Source organism: Salmo salar, chromosome ssa06, assembly GCF_905237065.1.
Source record: "Salmo salar chromosome ssa06, Ssal_v3.1, whole genome shotgun sequence".
NCBI classification, from domain to species: domain Eukaryota; kingdom Metazoa; phylum Chordata; class Actinopteri; order Salmoniformes; family Salmonidae; genus Salmo; species Salmo salar.
The window spans coordinates 95,386,724-95,409,395 of record NC_059447.1 but is presented as its reverse complement, the minus strand read 5'-3'; the positions used below and the strand labels follow the sequence as shown (position 1 = coordinate 95,409,395).

Genomic DNA, 22,672 nt, shown 5'->3' with positions numbered 1-22,672 from the left:
TATACCTTGGTAGTCTATACCGTGGTAGTCTGGTAGGAGAGTGGATAAAGGGTTAGTCTATATTGTGGTAGTCTATACCTTGGTAGTCTATACCGTGGTAGTCTGGTAGGAGAGGGGATAAAGGGTTAGTCTATATTGTGGTAGTCTATACCTTGGTAGTCTATACCGTGGTAGTCTGGTAGGAGAGGGGATAAAGGGTTCGTCTGAATGTAGTTATATGTGATGAAATGTGTGATCTAACTGCCCACAATCCAAAGTTGATATATTAGTATATGAAAGTAATCAAACCAATTATTTTACTAAATTTAACTTTGACTGAGTATACCAAACAGTTGCTAATATTGAGTTGCTTGAAAATGTAATTTACTAGTTTTGCTATAGGTCTGCTTCTCTGTTCTCAGTCCTCTAGCAGCAGGCTGGAGAATAACAATTATCTATCTAACCCTGTGATGTGGTGCTGTCTGTCTGTCTCCTGTGTCCTCGATGTGGTGCTGTCTGTCTCTCTCCTGTGTCCTCGATGTGGTGCTGTCTGTCTCTCTCCTGTGTCCTCGATGTGGTGCTGTCTGTCTCTCTCCTGTGTCCTCGATGTGATGGTGTCTGTCTCTCTCCTGTGTTCAGGATGTGGTGCTGTCTGTCTCTCTCCTGTGTCCTCGATGTCGTGCTGTCTGTTTCTCTCCTGTGTCCTCGATGTGGTGCTGTCTGTCTCTCTCCTGTGTCCAGGAGGTGGTGCTGTCTGTCTCTCTCCTGTGTCCTCGATGTGATGGTGTCTGTCTCTCTCCTGTGTCCTCGATGTTGTGCTGTCTGTCTCTCTCCTGTGTCCTCGATGTGATGGTGTCTGTCTCTCTCCTGTGTTCAGGAGGTGGTGCTGTCTGTCTCTCTCCTGTGTCCTCGATGTGGTGCTGTCTGTCTCTCTCCTGTGTCCTCGATGTGGTGCTGTCTGTTTCTCTCCTGTGTCCTCGATGTGGTGCTGTCTGTTTCTCTCCTGTGTCCTCGATGTGGTGCTGTCTGTCTCTCTCCTGTGTCCAGGAGGTGGTGCTGTCTGTCTCTCTCCTGTGTCCTCGATGTGATGGTGTCTGTCTCTCTCCTGTGTCCTCGATGTTGTGCTGTCTGTCTCTCTCCTGTGTCCTCGATGTGGTGCTGTCTGTCTCTCTCCTGTGTCCTCGATGTGGTGGTGTCTGTCTCTCTCCTGTGTCCTCGATGTGGTGGTGTCTGTTTCTCTCCTGTGTCCTCGATGTGGTGCTGTCTGTCTCTCTCCTGTGTCCAGGAGGTGGTGCTGTCTGTCTCTCTCCTGTGTCCTCGATGTGATGGTGTCTGTCTCTCTCCTGTGTCCTCGATGTGGTGCTGTCTGTTTCTCTCCTGTGTCCTCGATGTTGTGCTGTCTGTCTCTCTCCTGTGTCCTCGATGTGATGGTGTCTGTCTCTCTCCTGTGTTCAGGAGGTGGTGCTGTCTGTCTCTCTCCTGTGTCCTCGATGTGGTGCTGTCTGTCTCTCTCCTGTGTCCTCGATGTGGTGCTGTCTGTTTCTCTCCTGTGTCCTCGATGTGGTGCTGTCTGTTTCTCTCCTGTGTCCTCGATGTGGTGCTGTCTGTCTCTCTCCTGTGTCCAGGAGGTGGTGCTGTCTGTCTCTCTCCTGTGTCCTCGATGTGGTGCTGTCTGTCTCTCTCCTGTGTCCTCGATGTGGTGCTGTCTGTTTCTCTCCTGTGTCCTCGATGTTGTGCTGTCTGTCTCTCTCCTGTGTCCTCGATGTGGTGCTGTCTGTCTCTCTCCTGTGTCCTCGATGTGGTGCTGTCTGTCTCTCTCCTGTGTCCTCGATGTTGTGCTGTCTGTCTCTCTCCTGTGTCCTCGATGTGGTGGTGTCTGTCTCTCTCCTGTGTCCTCGATGTGGTGCTGTCTGTCTCTCTCCTGTGTCCTCGATGTGGTGGTGTCTGTCTCTCTCCTGTGTCCTCGATGTGGTGCTGTCTGTCTCTCTCCTGTGTCCTCGATGTGGTGCTGTCTGTCTCTCTCCTGTGTCCTCGATGTGGTGCTGTCTGTCTCTCTCCTGTGTCCTCGATGTGGTGGTGTCTGTCTCTCTCCTGTGTCCTCGATGTGGTGCTGTCTGTCTCTCTCCTGTGTCCTCGATGTGGTGCTGTCTGTCTCTCTCCTGTGTCCTCGATGTGGTGGTGTCTGTCTCTCTCCTGTGTCCTCGATGTGGTGCTGTCTGTCTCTCTCCTGTGTCCTCGATGTTGTGCTGTCTGTCTCTCTCCTGTGTCCTCGATGTGGTGCTGTCTGTCTCTCTCCTGTGTCCTCGATGTGGTGGTGTCTGTTTCTCTCCTGTGTCCTCGATGTGGTGGTGTCTGTCTCTCTCCTGTGTCCTCGATGTTGTGGTGTCTGTCTCTCTCCTGTGTCCTCGATGTTGTGCTGTCTGTCTCTCTCCTGTGTCCTCGATGTGGTGCTGTCTGTCTCTCTCCTGTGTCCTCGATGTGGTGGTGTCTGTCTCTCTCCTGTGTCCTCGATGTTGTGCTGTCTGTCTCTCTCCTGTGTCCTCGATGTGGTGGTGTCTGTCTCTCTCCTGTGTCCTCGATGTGGTGCTGTCTGTCTCTCTCCTGTGTCCTCGATGTGGTGCTGTCTGTCTCTCTCCTGTGTCCTCGATGTGGTGCTGTCTGTCTCTCTCCTGTGTCCTCGATGTGGTGGTGTCTGTTTCTCTCCTGTGTCCTCGATGTGGTGGTGTCTGTCTCTCTCCTGTGTCCTCGATGTTGTGGTGTCTGTCTCTCTCCTGTGTCCTCGATGTTGTGCTGTCTGTCTCTCTCCTGTGTCCTCGATGTGGTGCTGTCTGTCTCTCTCCTGTGTCCTCGATGTGGTGGTGTCTGTCTCTCTCCTGTGTCCTCGATGTTGTGCTGTCTGTCTCTCTCCTGTGTCCTCGATGTGGTGCTGTCTGTCTCTCTCCTGTGTCCTCGATGTGGTGCTGTCTGTCTCTCTCCTGTGTCCTCGATGTGGTGCTGTCTGTCTCTCTCCTGTGTCCTCGATGTGGTGCTGTCTGTCTCTCTCCTGTGTCCTCGATGTGGTGGTGTCTGTCTCTCTCCTGTGTCCTCGATGTGGTGGTGTCTGTCTCTCTCCTGTGTCCTCGATGTGGTGCTGTCTGTCTCTCTCCTGTGTCCTCGATGTGGTGCTGTCTGTCTCTCTCCTGTGTCCTCGATGTGGTGCTGTCTGTCTCTCTCCTGTGTCCTCGATGTGGTGCTGTCTGTCTCTCTCCTGTGTCCTCGATGTTGTGCTGTCTGTCTCTCTCCTGTGTCCTCGATGTGGTGCTGTCTGTCTCTCTCCTGTGTCCTCGATGTGGTGGTGTCTGTCTCTCTCCTGTGTCCTCGATGTTGTGCTGTCTGTCTCTCTCCTGTGTCCTCGATGTTGTGGTGTTGTTAAAATACAGTTCTGTCTTTTAGTCACTGAGACACTGTCTCCCTGTCCTGTCAGATATACCCCACTAGATGGTGTGCAGTCTCTTTGCAGATACAGACACTGACAACTGTGTGTGTGAACATAGAACACATAGAGGTGTGTATAGATTGAAGAAGATCCTAGAGCTAGGTGATGTAGAATGGTATTGTAGAACAGAGTTTTCCAACCTTTTGCTTGGGCGCTCCCAGACAAAGAGAGCGTTGGAAAACCCTCTTGTAAAATATAATAGAGATAGATTATGTAGAATGGTTATTGTAGAAAATCATAGAGCTAGATAGAGCTACACTAACCCTAACGTGGACTGGAGAGAAGGTTTCTTCTTTACGTTGAGACTCAGAACTCACCACACACACACACACACACACACACACACACACACACACACACACACACACACACACACACACACACACACACACACACACACACACACACACACACACACACACACACACACACACACACACACACACACACACTGGCTCATTCTTCCGTAAAGCACTTGGCCTCAGGGCTCTCTTCACCCTCTCTCTCTCTCTAACACGATGATGGGAGACAGTGTGAACGGTGAATGTATTGAATGCATCTTCTTGTTCAGATGTGTCTATAATATTTCAACTAATTTAGGCCTGATATCTATTTTCAAATCAATATTGATGTGAAAATAGTATAGATTTTCTGTAGGCATTCGGAAAGTATTCAGACCCCTTGAATTTTTCCACATTTTGTTACATTACAACCTTATTCTAAAATTGATTAAATTGTTATTTTCCCTCATCAATCTCCACACAATACCACATAATGACAAAGTTTTTATATTTTTGTGCACATTTTTACAAAGTAAAAAACTGAAATATCACATTTACATGAGTATTCAGACTCAGTACTTTGTTGAAGCACATTTGGCAGCGATTACAGCCTCGAGTCTTCTTGGGTAGGACACTACAAGCTTGGCACACCTGTATTTTGGGAGTTTCTCCCATTCTTCTCTGCAGATCCTCTCAAGCTCTGTCAAGTTGGATGAGGAGCGTTGCTGTACAGCTATTTTCAGGTCTCTCCAGAGATGTTCGATCGGGTTCAAGTCCGGGCTCTGGCTGGGCCACTCAAGGACATTCAGAGACTTGTCCCGAAGCCAATCCTGCCTTGTCTTGGCTGCGTGCTTAGGGTTTTTGTCCTGTTGGAAGGTGAAGATTCACCCCAGTCTGAGGTCCTGAGCGCTCTGGAGCAGGTTTTCATCAATGATCTCTCTGTACTTTGCTCTGTTCATCTTTCCCTCGATCCCGACTAGTCTCCTAGCCCCATAAAAACATCCCCACAGCATGATGCTGCCACCACCATGCTTCACTGTAGGGATGGTATTGGCCAGGTGATGAGCGGTGCCTTGTTCCCTCCAGACGTGACGCTTGGCATTCAGGCCAAAGAGTTCAATCTTGCTTTCATCAGACAAGAGAAACTTGTTTTTCATGGTCTGAGAGTCATTTTGTTGCCTTTTGGCAAACTCTAAGGTGTCAGTCATGTGCCTTTTATTGAGGAGTGGCTTCCGTTTGGCCACTCTACCATAAAAGCCTGATTGGTGGAGTGTTGCAGAGATGGTTGTTCTTCTGGAAGGTTCTCCCATCTCCACAGAGGAACTCTGGAGCTCTGTCAGAGTGACTATTGGGTTCTTGGTCACCTCCCTGACCAAGGCCCTTCTCCCCCGATTTCTCAGTTTGGCCGGGCGGACAGCTCTTGGAAGAGTCTTGGTGGTTCCAAACTTCTTCCATTTATGAATTATAGAGGCCACTGTGTTCTTGAGGACCTTCAATGATGCAGAAATGTGTTGGTACCCTTCCCCAGATCTGTGCCTCAACACAATCCTGTCTCGCAGCTCTACGGACTATTCCTTTGACCTCATGGCTTGGTTTTTGCTCTGACAACTGTGGGACCGATGTGTGCCTTTCCAAATCATATGAAATCAATTGAATTTACTGCAGGTGGACTCCAATCAAGTTGTAGAAACATCTCAAGGATGATCAATGGAAACAGGATGCACCTGAGCTGAATTTTGAGACTCATAGCAAAGTGTCTGAATACTTACGTAAATAAGGTATTTCAGTTTTTTATTTTTAAGAAATATGCTAACATTTCTAAACCTGTTTTTGCTTTGTCATTATGGGGTATTGTGTGTAGATTGATGAGGATTTTCATTTATGTAATCAATTTTAGAATGAGGCTGTAATGTAAAAATATGTGGAAAAAGTCAAGGGGAATGAATACTTTCCGAAGGCACTGTATTTGCATATGACATGGTAGATTGTAATTATATGAAAATAAAAATGTTATTTTAAATTATCTGTATTTGAGATGGCCTATTTGAATTCTAAATAATGTTTGTTAAATACGATTTTTAAGTTAGCTCAGCTAGCACATAACGTTCTGAGAACGATATGTTTCTTAGAGCTTGGTGAGAATGCGAGTGTGCGCCATCGTGCGCCATCATGCGCCATTGTGCATACATTTATTTTGTCCCCCCACACCAAACGTGATCACGACACACAGGTTAAAATATCAAAACAAACTCTGAACCAATTACATTAATTTGGGGACAGGTCAAAAAGCATTAAACATTTATGGAAATTTCGCTAGCTAGCTTGCACTTGCTAGCTAATTTGCCCTATTTAGCTAGCTTGCTGTTGCTAGCTAATTTGTCCTGGGATATAAACATTGAGTTGTTATTTTACCTGAAATGCACAAGGTCCTCTACTCCGACAATTAATCCACACATAAAACGGTCAACTGATTAGTTTCTAGTCATCTCTCCTCCTTCCAGGCTTTTTCTTCCTTGAACTTATATGGTGATTGGCATCTAAACTTTCATAGTATTGCCACGATGACCGACAACACAGTTTGTCTTTCAATCACCCACGTGGGTATAACCAATGAGGAGATGGCACGTGGGTACCTGCTTCTATAAACCAATGAGGAGATGGGAGAGGCAGGACTTGCAGCGATCTGCGTCACAAATAGAACTGACTTCTATTTTAGCCCTTGGCAACGCAGACACTCGTTGGCGTGCGCGAGCAGTGTGGGTGCAATAATTATTAATATAGATTTCTAAATTTATTTTGCAACGCTAGTGCACGCGACGCGAGCGGTGTAGTCAGGTTATTATGTTATTTTGCAGACAACCGTCCCACAATGTTCTGGAATGGTGCGTGATACCCAGCTAGAACATAATGTTCTTAGAACCATATGTTTCTTATGGGAATTTCAATACTTCAGCATAGCATTTCTTACAGGTTTCCTCATGGTTCTATTTAAAATCATGTTCTCAGAACATTAAGGAAACTTTCTGTAAAAACCTCAAGAAAACAGTAATATTCAAAAAACTAGGTAATTCTGTTCTCAGCATCAACAGAACTCTCTCTATCCTCCATCTTGTTAAGTGTGTTCAGATGTGTTGGCAGCGCCCACTAATTAGCCACACCTGATCTTAATGAGTGCTTTTTCCTTTGAAATGGGATCCATCTGAATAGACTAAAATGAACAGCATTGTACAGTGAGGGAAAAAAGTATTTGATCCCCTGCAGATTTTGTACGTTTGCCCACTGACAAAGACATGATCAGTCTATAATTTTAATGAAAGGTTTATTTGAACAGTGAGAGACAGAATAACAAAAACAAAAAAATCCTGAAAAACGCATGTCAAAAATGTTATAAAATAAGTATTTGACCCCTCTGCAAAACATGACTTAGTACTCGGTGGCAAAACCCTTGTTGGCAATCACAGAGGTCAGACGTTTCTTTCGTTTCCACTGTATGAGTTAAAAACAACATTGCATGCTATCTCCATCCTGGTGGACTAATTCAATAGATAGAGAACAGAAGATCACAGGTTCTACGCTCTCTGACGCCGTGCCACAATAAAACAAAAACAAAAATGTCTTTGCATGATTAATGCCTAAGCAAATTAATTTCCATGTGTCTGTAACGGCTGTCTTCTGTAGAAATGGACCAAGGCGCAGCAGGTATGTGAATACTCATCTTTAATTAAAATAAAGGAGTAGAGCATCCACTTAACAATTCAAACAATATATACGACAGGAACAGTTTTGCAGGCACACAACACGCAGTGCAAAAACAACTACCCACGAAAACCAAACACACACCTACTTATGGGACTCCCAATCAGAGGCAACTAGAAACACCTGCCTCCAATTGAGAGTCCAGCACCCAAAACTACACATAGAAAAACAAACCTAGAACCTATACCAAACTAATACACCCCACTACACCACACACAAAACCCCATAATACAAAACAAATATACCTCTGCCACGTCCTGACCAAATATAATAGAAATAATACCTAAATATTGGTCAGGACGTGACATTACCCCCCCCTAAAGGTGCAGACCCCGGAATGCACCTTAAAAGAAAACACAAAAAATCCCCATTACCCCAACAAAACCAAAAAGCAATACCCCCTAAACAATAAGGGAGGGAAGGGAGGGTGGCTGCCGTCAACGACGGCACTGTGCTACACCCTCCCTCCCCAACCCACCTATCCTGGAGGTGGCTCCGGTGCAGGACGTGGACCCTGCTCCACCCTCGGCGTCGCCCACTTCGGTGGAGCCGATAGCTGCGCCAGGCAGACGGACCCCTCGGGCCGGGCCGGAGGACAGGAGGGCCTCTCGGGCTGGGCCGGGGGACAGGAGGGCCCCTCGGGCTGGGCCGGGGGACAGGAGGGCCCCTCGGGCTGGGCCGGGGGACAGGAGGGCCCCTCGGGCTGGGCCGGGGGACAGGAGGGCCCCTCGGGCTGGGCCGGAGAGCAGGAGGCCCCCTCGGGCTGGGCCGGAGGGCAGGAGGCCCCCTCGGGCTGGGCCGGAGGGCAGGAGGGCCACTCGGGCTGATTCTGACAGGCCGGGCACCCTGGCAGATCAGGGCAGGCGGACCACTCGGGCTGGGCCGGAAGGCATGCGGGCCACTCGGGCTGGGCCGGAAGGCATGCGGGCCACTCGGGCTGGACCGGAGGGCAGGAGGACCACTCGGCTGGACCGGAGGGCAGGAGGACCACTCGGGCTGGACCGGAGGGCAGGAGGACCACTCGGGCTGGACCGGAGGGCAGGAGGACCACTCGGGCTGGACCGGAGGGCAGGAGGACCACTCGGGCTGATCCTGACAGGCCGGGCACCCTGGCAGATCAGGGCAGGCGGGCACCTCTGGCAGAACCGGGCAGTCTGGCCACTCTGGCAGAACAGGGCAGTCCGGCCACTCTGGCAGAACAGGGCAGTCCGGCCACTCTGGCAGAACAGGGCAGTCCGGCCACTCTGGCAGAACAGGGCAGTCCGGCCACTCTGGCAGAACAGGGCAGTCCGGCCACTCTGGCAGAACAGGGCAGTCCGGCCACTCCGGCAGTTCAGCGCAGTCTGGCCACTCCGGCAGTTCAGGGCAGTCTGGCCACTCCGGCAGTTCAGGGCAGTCTGGCCACTCCGGCAGTTCAGGGCAGTCTGGCCACTCTGGCGATGTTCAGACTGGCTGACAGCTCTGGCGACTGTTGACTGGCGGGCAGCTCTGACGACTGTTGACTGGCGGGCAGCTCTGACGACTGTTGACTGGCGGGCAGCTCTGACGACTGTTGACTGGCGGGCAGCTCTGACGACTGTTGACTGGCGGGCAGCTCTGGTGATGGTTGACTGGCGGGCAGCTCTGGTGACTGTTGACTGGCGGGCAGCACTGATGACTGTTGACTGGCGAGGCTGGGTTGACACACTAGACTCCTGATGCGTGGGGCTGGTATAGGACGTGCCAGCCTGGAGACACGCACCTCCATGCTAGTGCGTCTGGCGGGAAACACCGGACCGAAAGGGCGCACTGGCGGTCTTGAGTGCAGGGTTGGCATCACCCCTTCCGGCTCGATGCTCCCCTTGCCCTGGCACCTGCGGGGCGCTGGTACTGGGCGAACTGGGCTGTGCGTCCGTATAGGCGAGATGGTGTCACTGGCCTTCCTCCTCTTCTGCTGCTTGGTCCTTTGGTGGTGGGTAGTTCTGTAACGGCTGTCTTCTGTAGAAATGGACCAAGGCGCAGCAGGTATGTGAATACTCATCTTTAATTAAAATAAAGGAGTAGAGCATCCACTTAACAATTCAAACAATATATACGACAGGAACAGTTTTGCAGGCACACAACACGCAGTGCAAAAACAACTACCCACGAAAACCAAACACACACCTACTTATGGGACTCCCAATCAGAGGCAACTAGAAACACCTGCCTCCAATTGAGAGTCCAGCACCCAAAACTACACATAGAAAAACAAACCTAGAACCTATACCAAACTAATACACCCCACTACACCACACACAAAACCCCATAATACAAAACAAATATACCTCTGCCACGTCCTGACCAAATATAATAGAAATAATACCTAAATATTGGTCAGGACGTGACAGTGTCCTATCTGTGCTTGGAAAATGTATAAATCCTCCCAGGAAAATTTGCACAGAACCATAGTAAAACGTTCTCAGAACCTCCCTGCAACCAAAAATGTATGTTCCTACAGTAGGCAACATTTTCACTTCGGTTCTCAGAAAGTTTAAAAAACGTTTACGTTTTACTGGTCAGAACCAAAAACATACGTTCCCCACAACTTCAAGGAACCAAATTTGCGAGCTGGGAAGCTATTGATGTTGATATATGCTAATGATTTTATGTGAAGTTTCAAGATAACTTTGTTTTATTATAACTTGATAAAAATTTCATAAGATTAGATAGTTTGGATGAGAAGGCTGTTTTTAAATCGTGTTGTGATGTTCTACTGACTTGGTGGATGAGGGAAGAAGACCATAAAGAATTACAAAAGACCATGAATTTATAACTGTTGTTGTGTCTGTTTTAACAGACAGGTGTTGGTAATAATAACTATAGTGTACTATGGATACAGAGCCTTCAGAAAGTATTCAACCTCTTCACTTTTTACATATTTTGTTTGTGTTACAGCCTGAATTTAAAATTGATTAAATTGAGATATTTTTTTTTGTCACTGGCCTACACACAATATGCCACGATGTCAAAGTGAAATTGATTTTTTTATTTTTACAAATTGATTAAGAATGAAAAACTGAAATGTCTTGAGTCAATAACTATTCAACCCCTTTGTTATGGTCTAAATAAATAAGTTCAGGAGTAAAAATATGCTTAACAACTCATATAATACCCTGACCTGAACCCTGACCTGTTCACCGGACGTGCTTGTTGCCTCGACAACAACTATGATTATTATTATTTGACAATGCTGGTCATTTATGAACATTTTAACATCTTGACCATGTTCTGTTATAATATCCACCCGGCACAGCCAGAAGAGGACTGGCCACCCCTCATAGCCTGGTTCCTCTCTAGGTTTCTTCCTAGGTTTTTGGCCTCTCTAGGGAGTTTTTCCTATTGAGTTTTTCCTAGCCACTGTGCTTCTTTCACATGCATTGCTTGCTGTTTGGGGTTTTAGGCTGGGTTTCTGTACAGCACTTTGAGATATCAGCTGATGTACGAAGGGCTATATAAATACATTTGATTTGATAATAAGCTGTATGGACTCACTCTGTGTGCAATAATAGTTTACCATCTCTGTACCCCACACATACAATTATCAGTAAGATTCCTCACCAAACACAGATTCAACCACAAAGACCAGGGAGGTTTTCCAATGCCTTGCAAAGAACCTATTGGATGGTGCCGGAGGGGACAGTACGGCTGCAGTTTTACGGGCTCCTAACCAACTACGCTATTTTGTTCGTTTTTTTCGTGTTGTTTGTAACTTATTTTGTACATAATATTGCTGCTACCATCTCTTATGACCGAAAATAACTTCTGGACATCACAGCAGTGATTACTCACCTCGAACTGGAAGAAGATTTTTCTTTAACGAGTCCGACGCAAAGGATACATTGCTTCTCGGGAACGGGCCCAAATCCCTGTCATTTGCGTGAAGAAAAGGGGGAGGAGGTCCGGCTGCCTTATGAGAATTCATAGGCGAGTGAGTAAACCTTCTCTACCATCCGTTCTATTGGCCAATATGCAACCATTGGAAAACAAAATGGATGATACACGACCAAGACTATCCTACCAACGGGACATTAAAAACTGTAATATCTTATGTTTCACGAGTCGTGGCTGAACGACGACGCGGACAATATAGAGCTGGCGGGATTTTCCATGTATCGGCAGGACAGAGAAGCTACGTCTGGTAAGACGAGGGGCGGGGTCTGTGTCTATTTGTCAATAACAGCTGTTGCGCGATGTCTAATATTAAAGAAGTTTCGAGGTATTGCTCGCCTGAGGTAGAGTACCTCATGATAAGCCGTAGACCACACTATCTACTAAGAGAGTTCTCATCTATATTATTCGTAGCCGTCTATTTACCACCACAGAATGAAGCTGGCACTAAGACCACTCTCAACCAACTCTATAAGGCCATAAGCAAAGAAGAAAATGCTCACCCAGAAGTGGCGCTCCCAGTGGCCGGGGACGTTATTGCAAGCAAACTGAAATCAGTTTTACTAAATTGTTACCACATGTCACATGTGCAACCAGAGGGGAAAAAATCCTAGACCACCTTTACTTCACACACAGAGATGCATACAAAGCTCTCCCTCGTCCTCCATTTGCCAAATCTGACCATAATTCTATCCTCCTGATTCCTGCTTACAAGCAAAAACTAAAGCAGGAAGTACCAGTGACTCACTCGATACGGAAGTGGTCAGACGACGCGGATGCTAAGCTACAGGACTGTTTTGCTAGCACAGACTGGAATACGTTCTGGGATTCATCCAATGGCATTGAGGAGTATATCTCCTCAGTCATCGGCTTCATCAATAAGTGTATCGACGACGTCATCCCCAAAGTGACATCCCAACCAGAAGCACTGGATTACAGGCAACATCCGCACTGAGCTAAAGGCTAGAGCTGCCGCTTTCAAGGAGCGGGACACTAATCCGGACGCTTATAAGAAATCCTGCTATGCCCTCAGACGAACCATCAAACAGGCAAAGTGTAAATACAGGATTAAGATTGAATCCTACTACACCGGCTCCGACCACAAAGGGAAGCACAGCCGAGAGCTGCCCAGTGACGCAAGCCTACCAGATGAGCTAAATGCCTTTTATGCTCGCTTCGAGGCAAGCAACATTGAAGCATGCATGAGAGCACCAGCTGTTCCGGACGACTGTGTGATAACACTCTCGGTAGCCGATGTGAGCAAGACCTTTAAACAGTTCAACATTCACAAAGCCGCGGGGCCAGATGGATTACCAGGACGTGTACTCAAAGCATGTGCGGACCAACTGGCAAGTGTCTTCACTGACATTTTCAACCTCTCCCTGACCGAGTCTGTATTACCTACATGTTTCAAGTAGACAACCATAGTTCCTGTGCCCAAGGAAGCGAAGGTAACCTGCCTAAATGATTACTGCCCTGTAGCACTCACGTCGATAGCTATGAAGTGCTTTGAAAGGCTGGATATGGCTCACATCAACAGCATCCTCCCGGACACCCTAGACCCACTACAATTCACATACCGGTACCGGTCACGTGTGGCTCAGTTGGTAGAGCATGGTGTTTGTAACGCCAGGGTTGTGGGTTCGATTCCCACGGGGGACCAGTACGGAGAAAAACATTTATGAAATGTATGCATTCACTACTGTAAGTCGCTCTGGATAAGAGCATCTGCTAAATGACTTAAATGTAAATGTACTACCGCCCCCACAGATGACCCAGTTGCACTCCACACTACCCTTTCCCACCTGGACAAAAGGAACCCCTATGTGAGAATGCTGTTCATTGACTACAGCTCAGCATTCAACACCATAGTACCCTCAAAGCTCATCACTAAGCTAAGGACCCTGGGACTAAACACCTCACTCTGCAACTGGATCCTGGACTTCCTGACGGGCCACCCCCAGGTGGTGAGGGTAGGCAACAACACATCTGCCACTCTGATCCTCAACACTGGAGCCCCTCAGGGGTGCATGCTCAGCCCCCTCCTGTACTCCCTGTTCACCCACGACTGCGTGGCCAAACATGACTCCAACATCATCAGTTGAATGCGTTCAGTTGCACAACTGATTAGGTATCTCACTAGCCTTGCTTTTTTATTGTGTTACTTTTTTTATAATTTTTTACTTTAGTTTATTTGGTAAATGCAGTACCAGTCAAAAGTTTGGACACACCTACTCATTCAAAGGTTTTTCTTAATTTCTTACTATCATCTACATTGTAGAATAATAGTGAAGACATCAAAACAATGAAATAACACATATGGAATCATGTAGTAACCAAAAAAGTGTTAAACAAATTAAAATATATTTTATATTTTATATTCTTCAAAGTAGCCACCCTTTGCCTTAATGACAGCTCATGTACATGTTCATGACAATCTCACCATAATAGTTTGTAGACCAAACCGTTCAGACGCCTCAGACGATTTTCGGGAAGGCCGGTGGTCTGACAAACACTGCTCTAGCTCTGTCACCTTTTACCCCAGATGCAAAAGTGAGACATCGGTGGATGCGATGGATTGAGATGCATCCAATGCAAAAAAAACATATCTCTTGCTTAAACTGACAGATTTTTATGGGGATTTTTTGTATTATGCCAATTTGATTTCCAGGGGGGAGTGGACATCGATTCTAGGGTTTCTTAAAGAGATTCTCCGGTACTTTTGTGTACTTTGTAGCCAGTAGTTCTGAAAGTAGCACCCTGTGAGCCAAAAGTATCCCCACAGAATTGCTTAGTACTTCACATATGTGCAGATATATGCACCACGTCATTGCGCTCTCTCTCTCTCTGCTGTATCCACTTTGCAGTCGGGACCGCCCTGCAACCTCATTGGATAACGCTGGGCAAGTCTCAGCAGAGCGAGAGAGAGAGAGAGAGAGAGAGAGAGAGAGAGAGAGAGAGAGAGAGAGCGCAATGATGTGGTGCACATATTCCGCTCATAGAATATGCATATATGAACTACACAATGACACATCCAGCCCAAAGCGCAAAGTTTGAAAAATACTTTCCTAGTCGCCAAAGTTCCAGAGCATGTCTTTAAGAAGTCATTATGCCAGCAGGGTAAAGGGTTGTGTGTGTGTGTGTGTGTGTGTGTGTGTGTGTGTGTGTGTGTGTGTGTGTGTGTGTGTGTGTGTGTGTGTGTGTGTGTGTGTGTGTGTGTGTGTGTGTCTGTGTGCATGTACCCAGTGGCTGTTGGTCAAGTGTGTGTGTGTGTGTGTCTGTGTCTGTGTGTGTGTGGCTGGGTGAACCCTGTAATGCTCTTATTAACAGCTTCAGTTAAAATGGCATTTCATCAGGCAGCTGACAAGTGAATTATCTCTCTCTTCCTCCCTCTCTCCCTCTCTCTCCCTCCGTCTCTCCCTCGCTCCCTTCGGCTCAGTGACAGTAGCCTTAGGCCTGAGATAAAGAGGCGGCTCGCGGCGTACCACACTCTCTCTCTCACACACAAACACACACACACGCATATACACACACATATACACACACACTCTTACACACTCACACACACCTAGCAGAAGAGAAGTGACATCCTGTCAAAACAATAGTTTAGTACAACACCAATAAGAGCCTGTCTGAACTCAGCTATATTACAGCACCAATAAGAGCCTGTCTGAACTCAGCTATATTACAGCACCAATAAGAGCCTGTCTGAACTCAGCTATATTACAGCACCAATAAGAGCCTGTCTGAACTCAGCTATATTACAGCACCAATAAGAGCCTGTCTGAATCAGCTATATTACAGCACCAATAAGAGCCTGTCTGAACTCAGCTATATTACAACACCAAAAGAGCCACAGCTATATTACAGCACCAATAAGAGCCTGTCTGAACTCAGCTATATTACAGCACCAATAAGAGCCTGTCTGAACTCAGCTATATTACAACACCAATAAGAGCCTGTCTGAACTCAGCTATATTACAGCACCAATAAGAGCCTGTCTGAACTCAGCTATATTACAGCACCAATAAGAGCCCGTCTGAACTCAGCTATATTACAGCACCAATAAGAGCCTGTCTGAACTCAGCTATATTACAACACCAATAAGAGCCTGTCTGAACTCAGCTATATTACAGCACCAATAAGAGCCTGTCTGAACTCAGCTATATTACAGCACCAATAAGAGCCTGTCTGAACTCAGCTATATTACAGCACCAATAAGAGCCTGTCTGAACTCAGCTATATTACAGCACCAATAAGAGCCTGTCTGAACTCTGAACTCCTAATCTTGAGTTGCATCCCTCCACTCTACAAGGTGTCTAAAGCGTTCCACAGAGATGCTGGTCCATGTTGACTCCAATGCTTCCCACAGTTGTGTCAAGTTGGCTGGATGTCCTTTGGGTGGTGGACAATTCTTGATACACACAGGAAACTGTTGAGCTTGAAAAACCCAGCAGTGTTGCAGTTCTTCACACACTCAAACCGGTGCGCCTGGCACCTACTACCATACCGTATTCAAATGCACTTAAATATTTTGTCTTGCCCATTCACCCTCTGAATGGTATACATACACAATCCATGTCTCAGTTGTCTCAAAGCTTAAAAATCCTTCTTTAACCCGTCTCCTCCCCTTCATCTACGCTGATTGAAGTGGATTTAACAAGTGACATCAATAAGGGATCATATCTTTCACCTGGATTCACCTGGTCAGTCTGTCTTGTCCTCTCAGTGTAGTTTACATACTGAGTGTGTGATTTCTACAGTCTTTTTGATCTACTTGACTTTTTTTAATAAATGTTTTAAGTACTACTTATTGATTACAGCATTGTTGGGAAAGAGTAAGCAGTGACATTTCACTGTGCTAAAAAAAATGTTTTGAGTAGGGTTTCCCCCTTTCCTGTTTGTGTTTTGAGTAGGGTTTCCCCCTTTCCTGTTTGTGTTTTGAGTAGTGTTTCCCCCTTTCCTGTTTGTGTTTTGAGTAGGGTTTCCCCCTTTCCTGTTTGTGTTTTGAGTAGGGTTTCCCCCTTTCCTGTTATTTATCAATCAATTTCCCTGGACTATTGTAATGCCACAATGGTCAAGGTCTGTAACCACACACAAACACACAGACAGACAGAGACAGATCCATATATAATATGACAGACAGACAGACAGACAGACAGACAGACAGACAGACAGACAGACAGACAGACAGACAGACAGACAGACAGACAGACAGACAGACAGACAGACAGACAGACAGACAGACAGACAGACAGACAGACAGACAGATCCATATATAATATGACAGACAGACAGACAGACAGACAGATCCATATATAATATATGTGTGTGTGCTACCTGGCCAGCAGTGGTAACAGGCTCTGAGGCTTTTAATGGGTTTTAGCCTGAGGCTGTTTTATTAAGATGTCGGCTTTCCCTGCTGCCTGCGCAGCTGACACCATTCCCTACTGGTCTCCCCCCACACTCACACACACACCCTGCCCTCGACCCGCACAAATCCCCTCTACCCCCTCCTCACACCCTCACCCTGCCCTCGCCCGCGCAAATCCCCTCTAACCCCTCCTCACACACACACACCTCAAATCCCCCTCCACCCTCTCCACTCGTCACCCCTAATCAGCCCCCCCCTCCATCTCCTGGGCCATTGGTCTGCTGGACTTTGTGTGTGTGTGTGTGTGTGTGTGTGTGTGTGTGTGTGTGTGTGTGTGTGTGTGTGTGTGTGTGTGTGTGTGTGTGTGTGTGTGTGTGTGTGTGTGTGTGTGTGTGTGTGTGTGTGTGTGTACATGCATGTGGAGATGATCGCACATGTATTTGTTACTACTTTGAGTTTCTGAAGAGATCTGCGACAATAGCACCCAGCTGGCACATTTGGTTCCTTGGAAGTTGTGGAAACGTATGTTTTTGGTTTCACATTGGTTGTGGGAACAAAGCCATGCAAACACATTTTTTTTTTTTTATTGTGACATGGCATCAGTGAGATTCAAATCTTCTGTTTTCTATCCATGGAATTAGTCCACTGAAACAACGACTGGTAAATGATCCAAGACCAGCTCAGTTAATCCCTACCATTGTGACAATGAATCGTCATAATGCTGCATCAAATGTACATAATTCTAGGGGTGTTGGCAAACACAATGTAAGTAACTTAATTTATGTCCCCGTAACTGCCCTGAATACCTTTGTTGCCCGAGTAGGAAGACCACTGTGTGCACTGAGGTGGTGTTCAATAGTAGGAAGACCACCTTATTGCAGCTCACCCTGCACTATCAGCTCCAATGTAAATAACATGAGTAAGTCTACCTCTGATCAGCTTCCCAGTAAAGCTTTAGAAACAATCCACAACCCAGAAGGTGATAAAAAAATAGCCCACATTAACATATGTAGCCTAAGAAACCAGGTCCATGAAGTCAGTAACTTGTTTTGTAACAGATGACATTCATATTCTGACTGTCTCAGAAAATCACTTAGATAATACCTTTGATTATGCAGTGGTAGCAATACATAGTTATAACATCTACAGAAATGCCAACGGAGGCGGTGTTGCGGTCTATATTCAGAACCACATTCCTGTAAAGATTAGAGACGATCTCATGTTAAATACTGTTGAAGTAATATGGCTACAGGTTCATCTGCCTCACCTAAAGCCCATTCTGGTGGGAAGCTGCTATAGACCACCAAGTGCTAACAGTCAGTAGCTGGATAATATGTGTGAAATTCTTGATAGTGTATGTGATATCAACAGAGAAGTATATTTTCTGGGTGATTTAAATATTGACTGTCTCATCAAGATGCATGTAACGTCTGCTTTCAGCTCACACTCTCAAACACCTAGATCCCCTGAATGCAGCTCACTCTCCAGCTCACACTCTCAAACACATAGATCCCCTGAACGCAGCTCACTCTCCAGATCCCAATCACCTGAATTCTGATCACCTGTTCACACACCTGTATGTCATTATCACACACTAGTTAGTTCAGTTCTTTGCACCCCGTCACTGTGAGGTATTGTTTGCTTTGTGACACACGACTTTCAGAGCGCTGGGTTTCCCTGTGATTTACTCCTCTCATGTATGATCGTTTTTGGCCATCCTCACTAATGACGCCTTTTTGCCTTTTCCCTGCCTGTACTTTAGCCTATCAGATTTCCTGTTATCTACCTATTGCCTGATCTCCCAGACTACGTTACTAGCCTTTTCCCTGCCTGTACTGTTGCCCTTTCAGACCCCCTGTGTATGACCTTCTGCCTGCCCCTGGACCCAGCTACCTACCTGCCTCCTCCTGTGTATGACCTTCTGCCTGCCCCTGGACCCAGCTACCTGCCCCTGGACCCAGCTCCCTGCCTCCTCCTGTGTATGACCTTCTGCCTGCCCCTGGACCCAGCTACCTGCCCCTGGACCTAGCTACCTGCCCCTGGACCCAGCTACCTGCCTCCTCCTGTGTATGACCTTCTGCCTGCCCCTGGACCCAGCTACCTGCCCCTGGACCCAGCTACCTGCCCCTGGACCCAGCTACCTGTCTCCTCCTGTGTATGACCTTCTGCCTGTCCCTGGACCCAGCTACCTGCCCCTGGACCCAGCTACCTACCTCCTCCTGTGTATGACCTGCTGCCTGCCCCTGGACCCAGCTACCTGCCTCCTCCTGTGTATGACCTTCTGCCTGCCCCTGGACCCAGCTACCTATCTCCTCCTGTGTATGACCTTCTGCCTGTCCCTGGACCCAGCTACCTACCTCCTCCTGTGTATGACCTTCTGCCTGCCCCTGGACCCAGCTACCTGCCTCCTCCTGTGTATGACCTTCTGCCTGCCCCTGGACTCAGCTATCTGCCTCCTCCTGTGTATGACCTTCTGCCTGCCCCTGGACCCAGATACCTGCCTCCTCCTGTGGTCCTTTGCAATAAACACCTGCCGCGCCCTGCGCATGAAACCAGCTCTCTGTCTCCCCTTGTGTTCATTACACTGCCCACTCAAGAAAAAAACTTCAATCTGTAACCAATGTCTGCAACCTGGTTCAGGTTATCAGTCAACCTACCAGGGTAGTTACAAACAGCACAGGAATGAAATCATCAACATCTATTGGTCACATCTTTACTAATGCTGCAGAAATTTGCTTTAAATCAGTATTTAAATCCATAGAATGTGGTGATCACAATATAATAGCCATATCTAGGAAAACCCAAGTTCCAAAGGCTGGGCCTAATATAGTGTATACGAGGTCATACAATAGGTATATGTAGTGCATAGGTATCATATGTTGATGATGTGAATAATATTTGCTGGTCTGTGGTGTGTAATGAGGAGCAACCAGACGCCGCACTGGACACATTTATGAAATTTCTTATTCCAGTTACTAATAAGCACCCATTAAGAACATGACTGTAAAAACTGTTAAATCCCCTTGGACTGATGAGGAATTGAAAAATTGTATAGTTGAGAGGGATGAGGTAAAAGGTATGGCAAATAAGTCTGGCAGCCCAACTGATTGGCAAAGGTACTGCAAATTAAGAAATCACGTGACTAAACTGAATAAAAAAATAAAATAAACTATACTATGAAACAAAAATATATGATACAAAGAATGATAGTAAAAAGCTGTGGAGCACCTTACATGAAATTTTTGGGAAAAAAGCCAACTCAATGAATCAGATGCTCATTTATCACAAAATCCACTGATATTGACAACTACTTTAATGATTTTTTCATTGGCAAGATAAACAAACTTAGGGATGACATGCCAGCAACAAACACTGACACTACACATCCAAGTATATCGGACCAAACTATGAAAGACAAGAATTGTACTTTTGAATTCCATAAAGTCAATGTGGAAGAGGTGAAGAAATTATTGTCTATCAACAATGACAAGCAACCGGTGTCTGACAATCTGGATGGAAAATGACTGAGGATAATAGCAGAAGAAATTGTCACTCCTATTTAACATATCTTCAATCTAAGCCTACTAGAGAGCGTGTGCCCTCAGGCCTGGAGGGAAGCTAAAGTCATTCCGCTACCTAAGAATAGTAAAGCCCCCTTTACTGGCTCAAATAGCCAACCAATCAGCCTGTTACCAACCCTTAGTAAACTTCTGAAAAAATGGTGTTTGACCAGATACAATGCTATTTCATAGCAAACAAATTGACAACAGACTTTCAGCACGCTTATAGGGAAGGACACTCAACAAGCACAGCACTTACAAAATGACTGATAATAAAATGATTATGGGGGTTGTCTTGTTAGACTTCAGTGCAGGTTTTGACATTATCGATCACAGTCTGCTGCTGGAAAAACGTATGTGTTATGGCTTTATACCCCCTGCAATAATGTGGATAAAGAGTTACCTGTCTAACAGAACACAGAGGGTGTTCTTTAATGCAAGCCTCTCATACATAATCCAGGTAGAATCAGGAATTCCCCAGGGTAGCTGTTTAGGCCCCTTGCGTTTTTCAATCTTTACTAATGACATACCACTGGCTTTGAGTAAGGTCAGTGTGTCTATATATGTGGATGACTCAACGCTATACACGTAAACTAAAAGCATTGTATTTGGGACAAATCACTCACTAAACCCTAAACCTCAACTACATCTTGTAATGAATAATGTGGAAATTGAGCAAGTTGAGGTGACTAAACTGCTTGGAGTAACCCTGGATTGTAAACTGTCCTGGTCAAAACATATAGATACAACAGTAGCTAAGATGGGGAGAAGTCTGTCCATAATAATGTGTTGCTCTGCCTTCTTAACAACACTATCAACAAGGCAGGTCCTACAGGCCCTAGTTTCTACCTTCTTAACAACACTATCAACAAGGCAGGTCCTAAAGGCCCTAGTTTCTACCTTCTTAACAGCACTATCAACAAGGCAGGTCCTACATGCCCTGGTTTCTACCTTCTCAACAACACTATCAACAAGGCAGGTCCTACATGCCCTGGTTTCTACCTTCTTAACAACACTATCAACAAGGCAGGTCCTACAGGCCCTAGTTTCTACCTTCTTAACAACACTATCAACAAGGCAGGTCCTACAGGCCCTAGTTTTGTCGCACCTGGAGTTCTGTTCAGTCGTTTGCTGAGGTGCCACAAAGAGAGACTTGGGAAAATTGCAGTTGGCTCAGAACAGGGCAGCACGGCTGGCCCTTAAACTTGTAGCCAATATTTACTGTTTTACACCTAGGGTTGCTATACATAAGTTTTACCCATTTAATAAGAGATTCTTATTGAAACGTTCCAGACATTTATATATAAACTCTGACAAATATAATATCTGACTAAACCATTTTTAATTCTATGCGCTATACATTTTGCTATAATGTTTGCATCACATCACTGAAGTGTAAGGGGCCTCCAATGTTTTAAATGGACTGGATCTTTACATTTACCACTTGGATCCTGTTTCAGTAATAATGAAATCAGACCTTCTTGTTGAGTGTCTGATAATCTACCATTTATATAGGAGTGGTTAAAACATGCTAATAATGGTCATCCGAGTATATTAAAAAAAGTTTGGTTTACTTCAACTGGTATGCCATCCAGCCCTGGAGTTTTCCCAGATTGAAAGGCTTTAATTGCATCAAGAAATGTCTCCTCTGTCATTTCGCCTTAACGTGAGTCTTTCTGTACAGATGTTAATTTTGCATGATTAATAGGAAAAAAATCCATACAATTATCTTTGGTTAGTGTAAATGGAGGAGACTGAAACGAAAACATGTGCTTAAAGTATCTTACTTCCTCTTTCAAAATTTCGTGATTGACTGCATCATTCGTAACAAGTTTCAGTAAAAACATGTTGGTAGCATTTCTATGTTGAAGATTGAAAAATAATTTGGTGCATTTTTCCCCATATTCCATCCAGTTCGCTTTATTTTTATAGTATATTACACTAAATAAGATCCTCCATTTATTTAAATTTTTCCTCTAACTTACTCTGAGCCTCTATGGTACAGTTGTTATTGCTATCTGTACTGTTAGTCCTTCAATTTCCTTTGTTAATATGGACTCTTTTGACCTAAATGGCTTTTGTTTTATAGATGACTTGTCACAATTGTCGGATGAAGTAGACCAAGGTGCAGCGTGGTGAGTGTACATTTTCCTTTTTATTGAATGTCGCCAGCAAAACCAATAAACAATACAAAACGACTGTGAAGCTTACAGGGCAAAGTGCCACAAACAAAGTTAACTACCCACAAGGACAGGTGGGAAAAAGGGCTGCCTAAGTATGGTTCCCAATCAGCGACAACGAAGTACAGCTATCCCTGATTGAGAGCCATACCAGGCCA

General features: G+C 45.9%; 1 protein-coding gene and 1 non-coding gene across 2 annotated transcripts in view; one reads left to right on the top strand and one right to left on the bottom strand.

Annotated features, from left to right (window-relative positions):
* Positions 1 to 22,672, bottom strand: part of LOC106593120 (histidine-rich glycoprotein-like) — a 78,037-nt gene that overhangs the window by 1,671 nt on the left and 53,694 nt on the right. Inside the window, exon 2 of the mRNA XM_045719542.1 lies at positions 79 to 102. Coding sequence (XP_045575498.1) covers positions 79 to 102 — 24 coding nt within the window. The remainder of the gene's footprint in view (positions 1 to 78; positions 103 to 22,672) is intronic.
* trnat-ugu (transfer RNA threonine (anticodon UGU)) lies at positions 12,988 to 13,063 on the top strand. The gene has a single exon. It is a non-coding gene; the product is annotated as a tRNA-Thr (tRNA).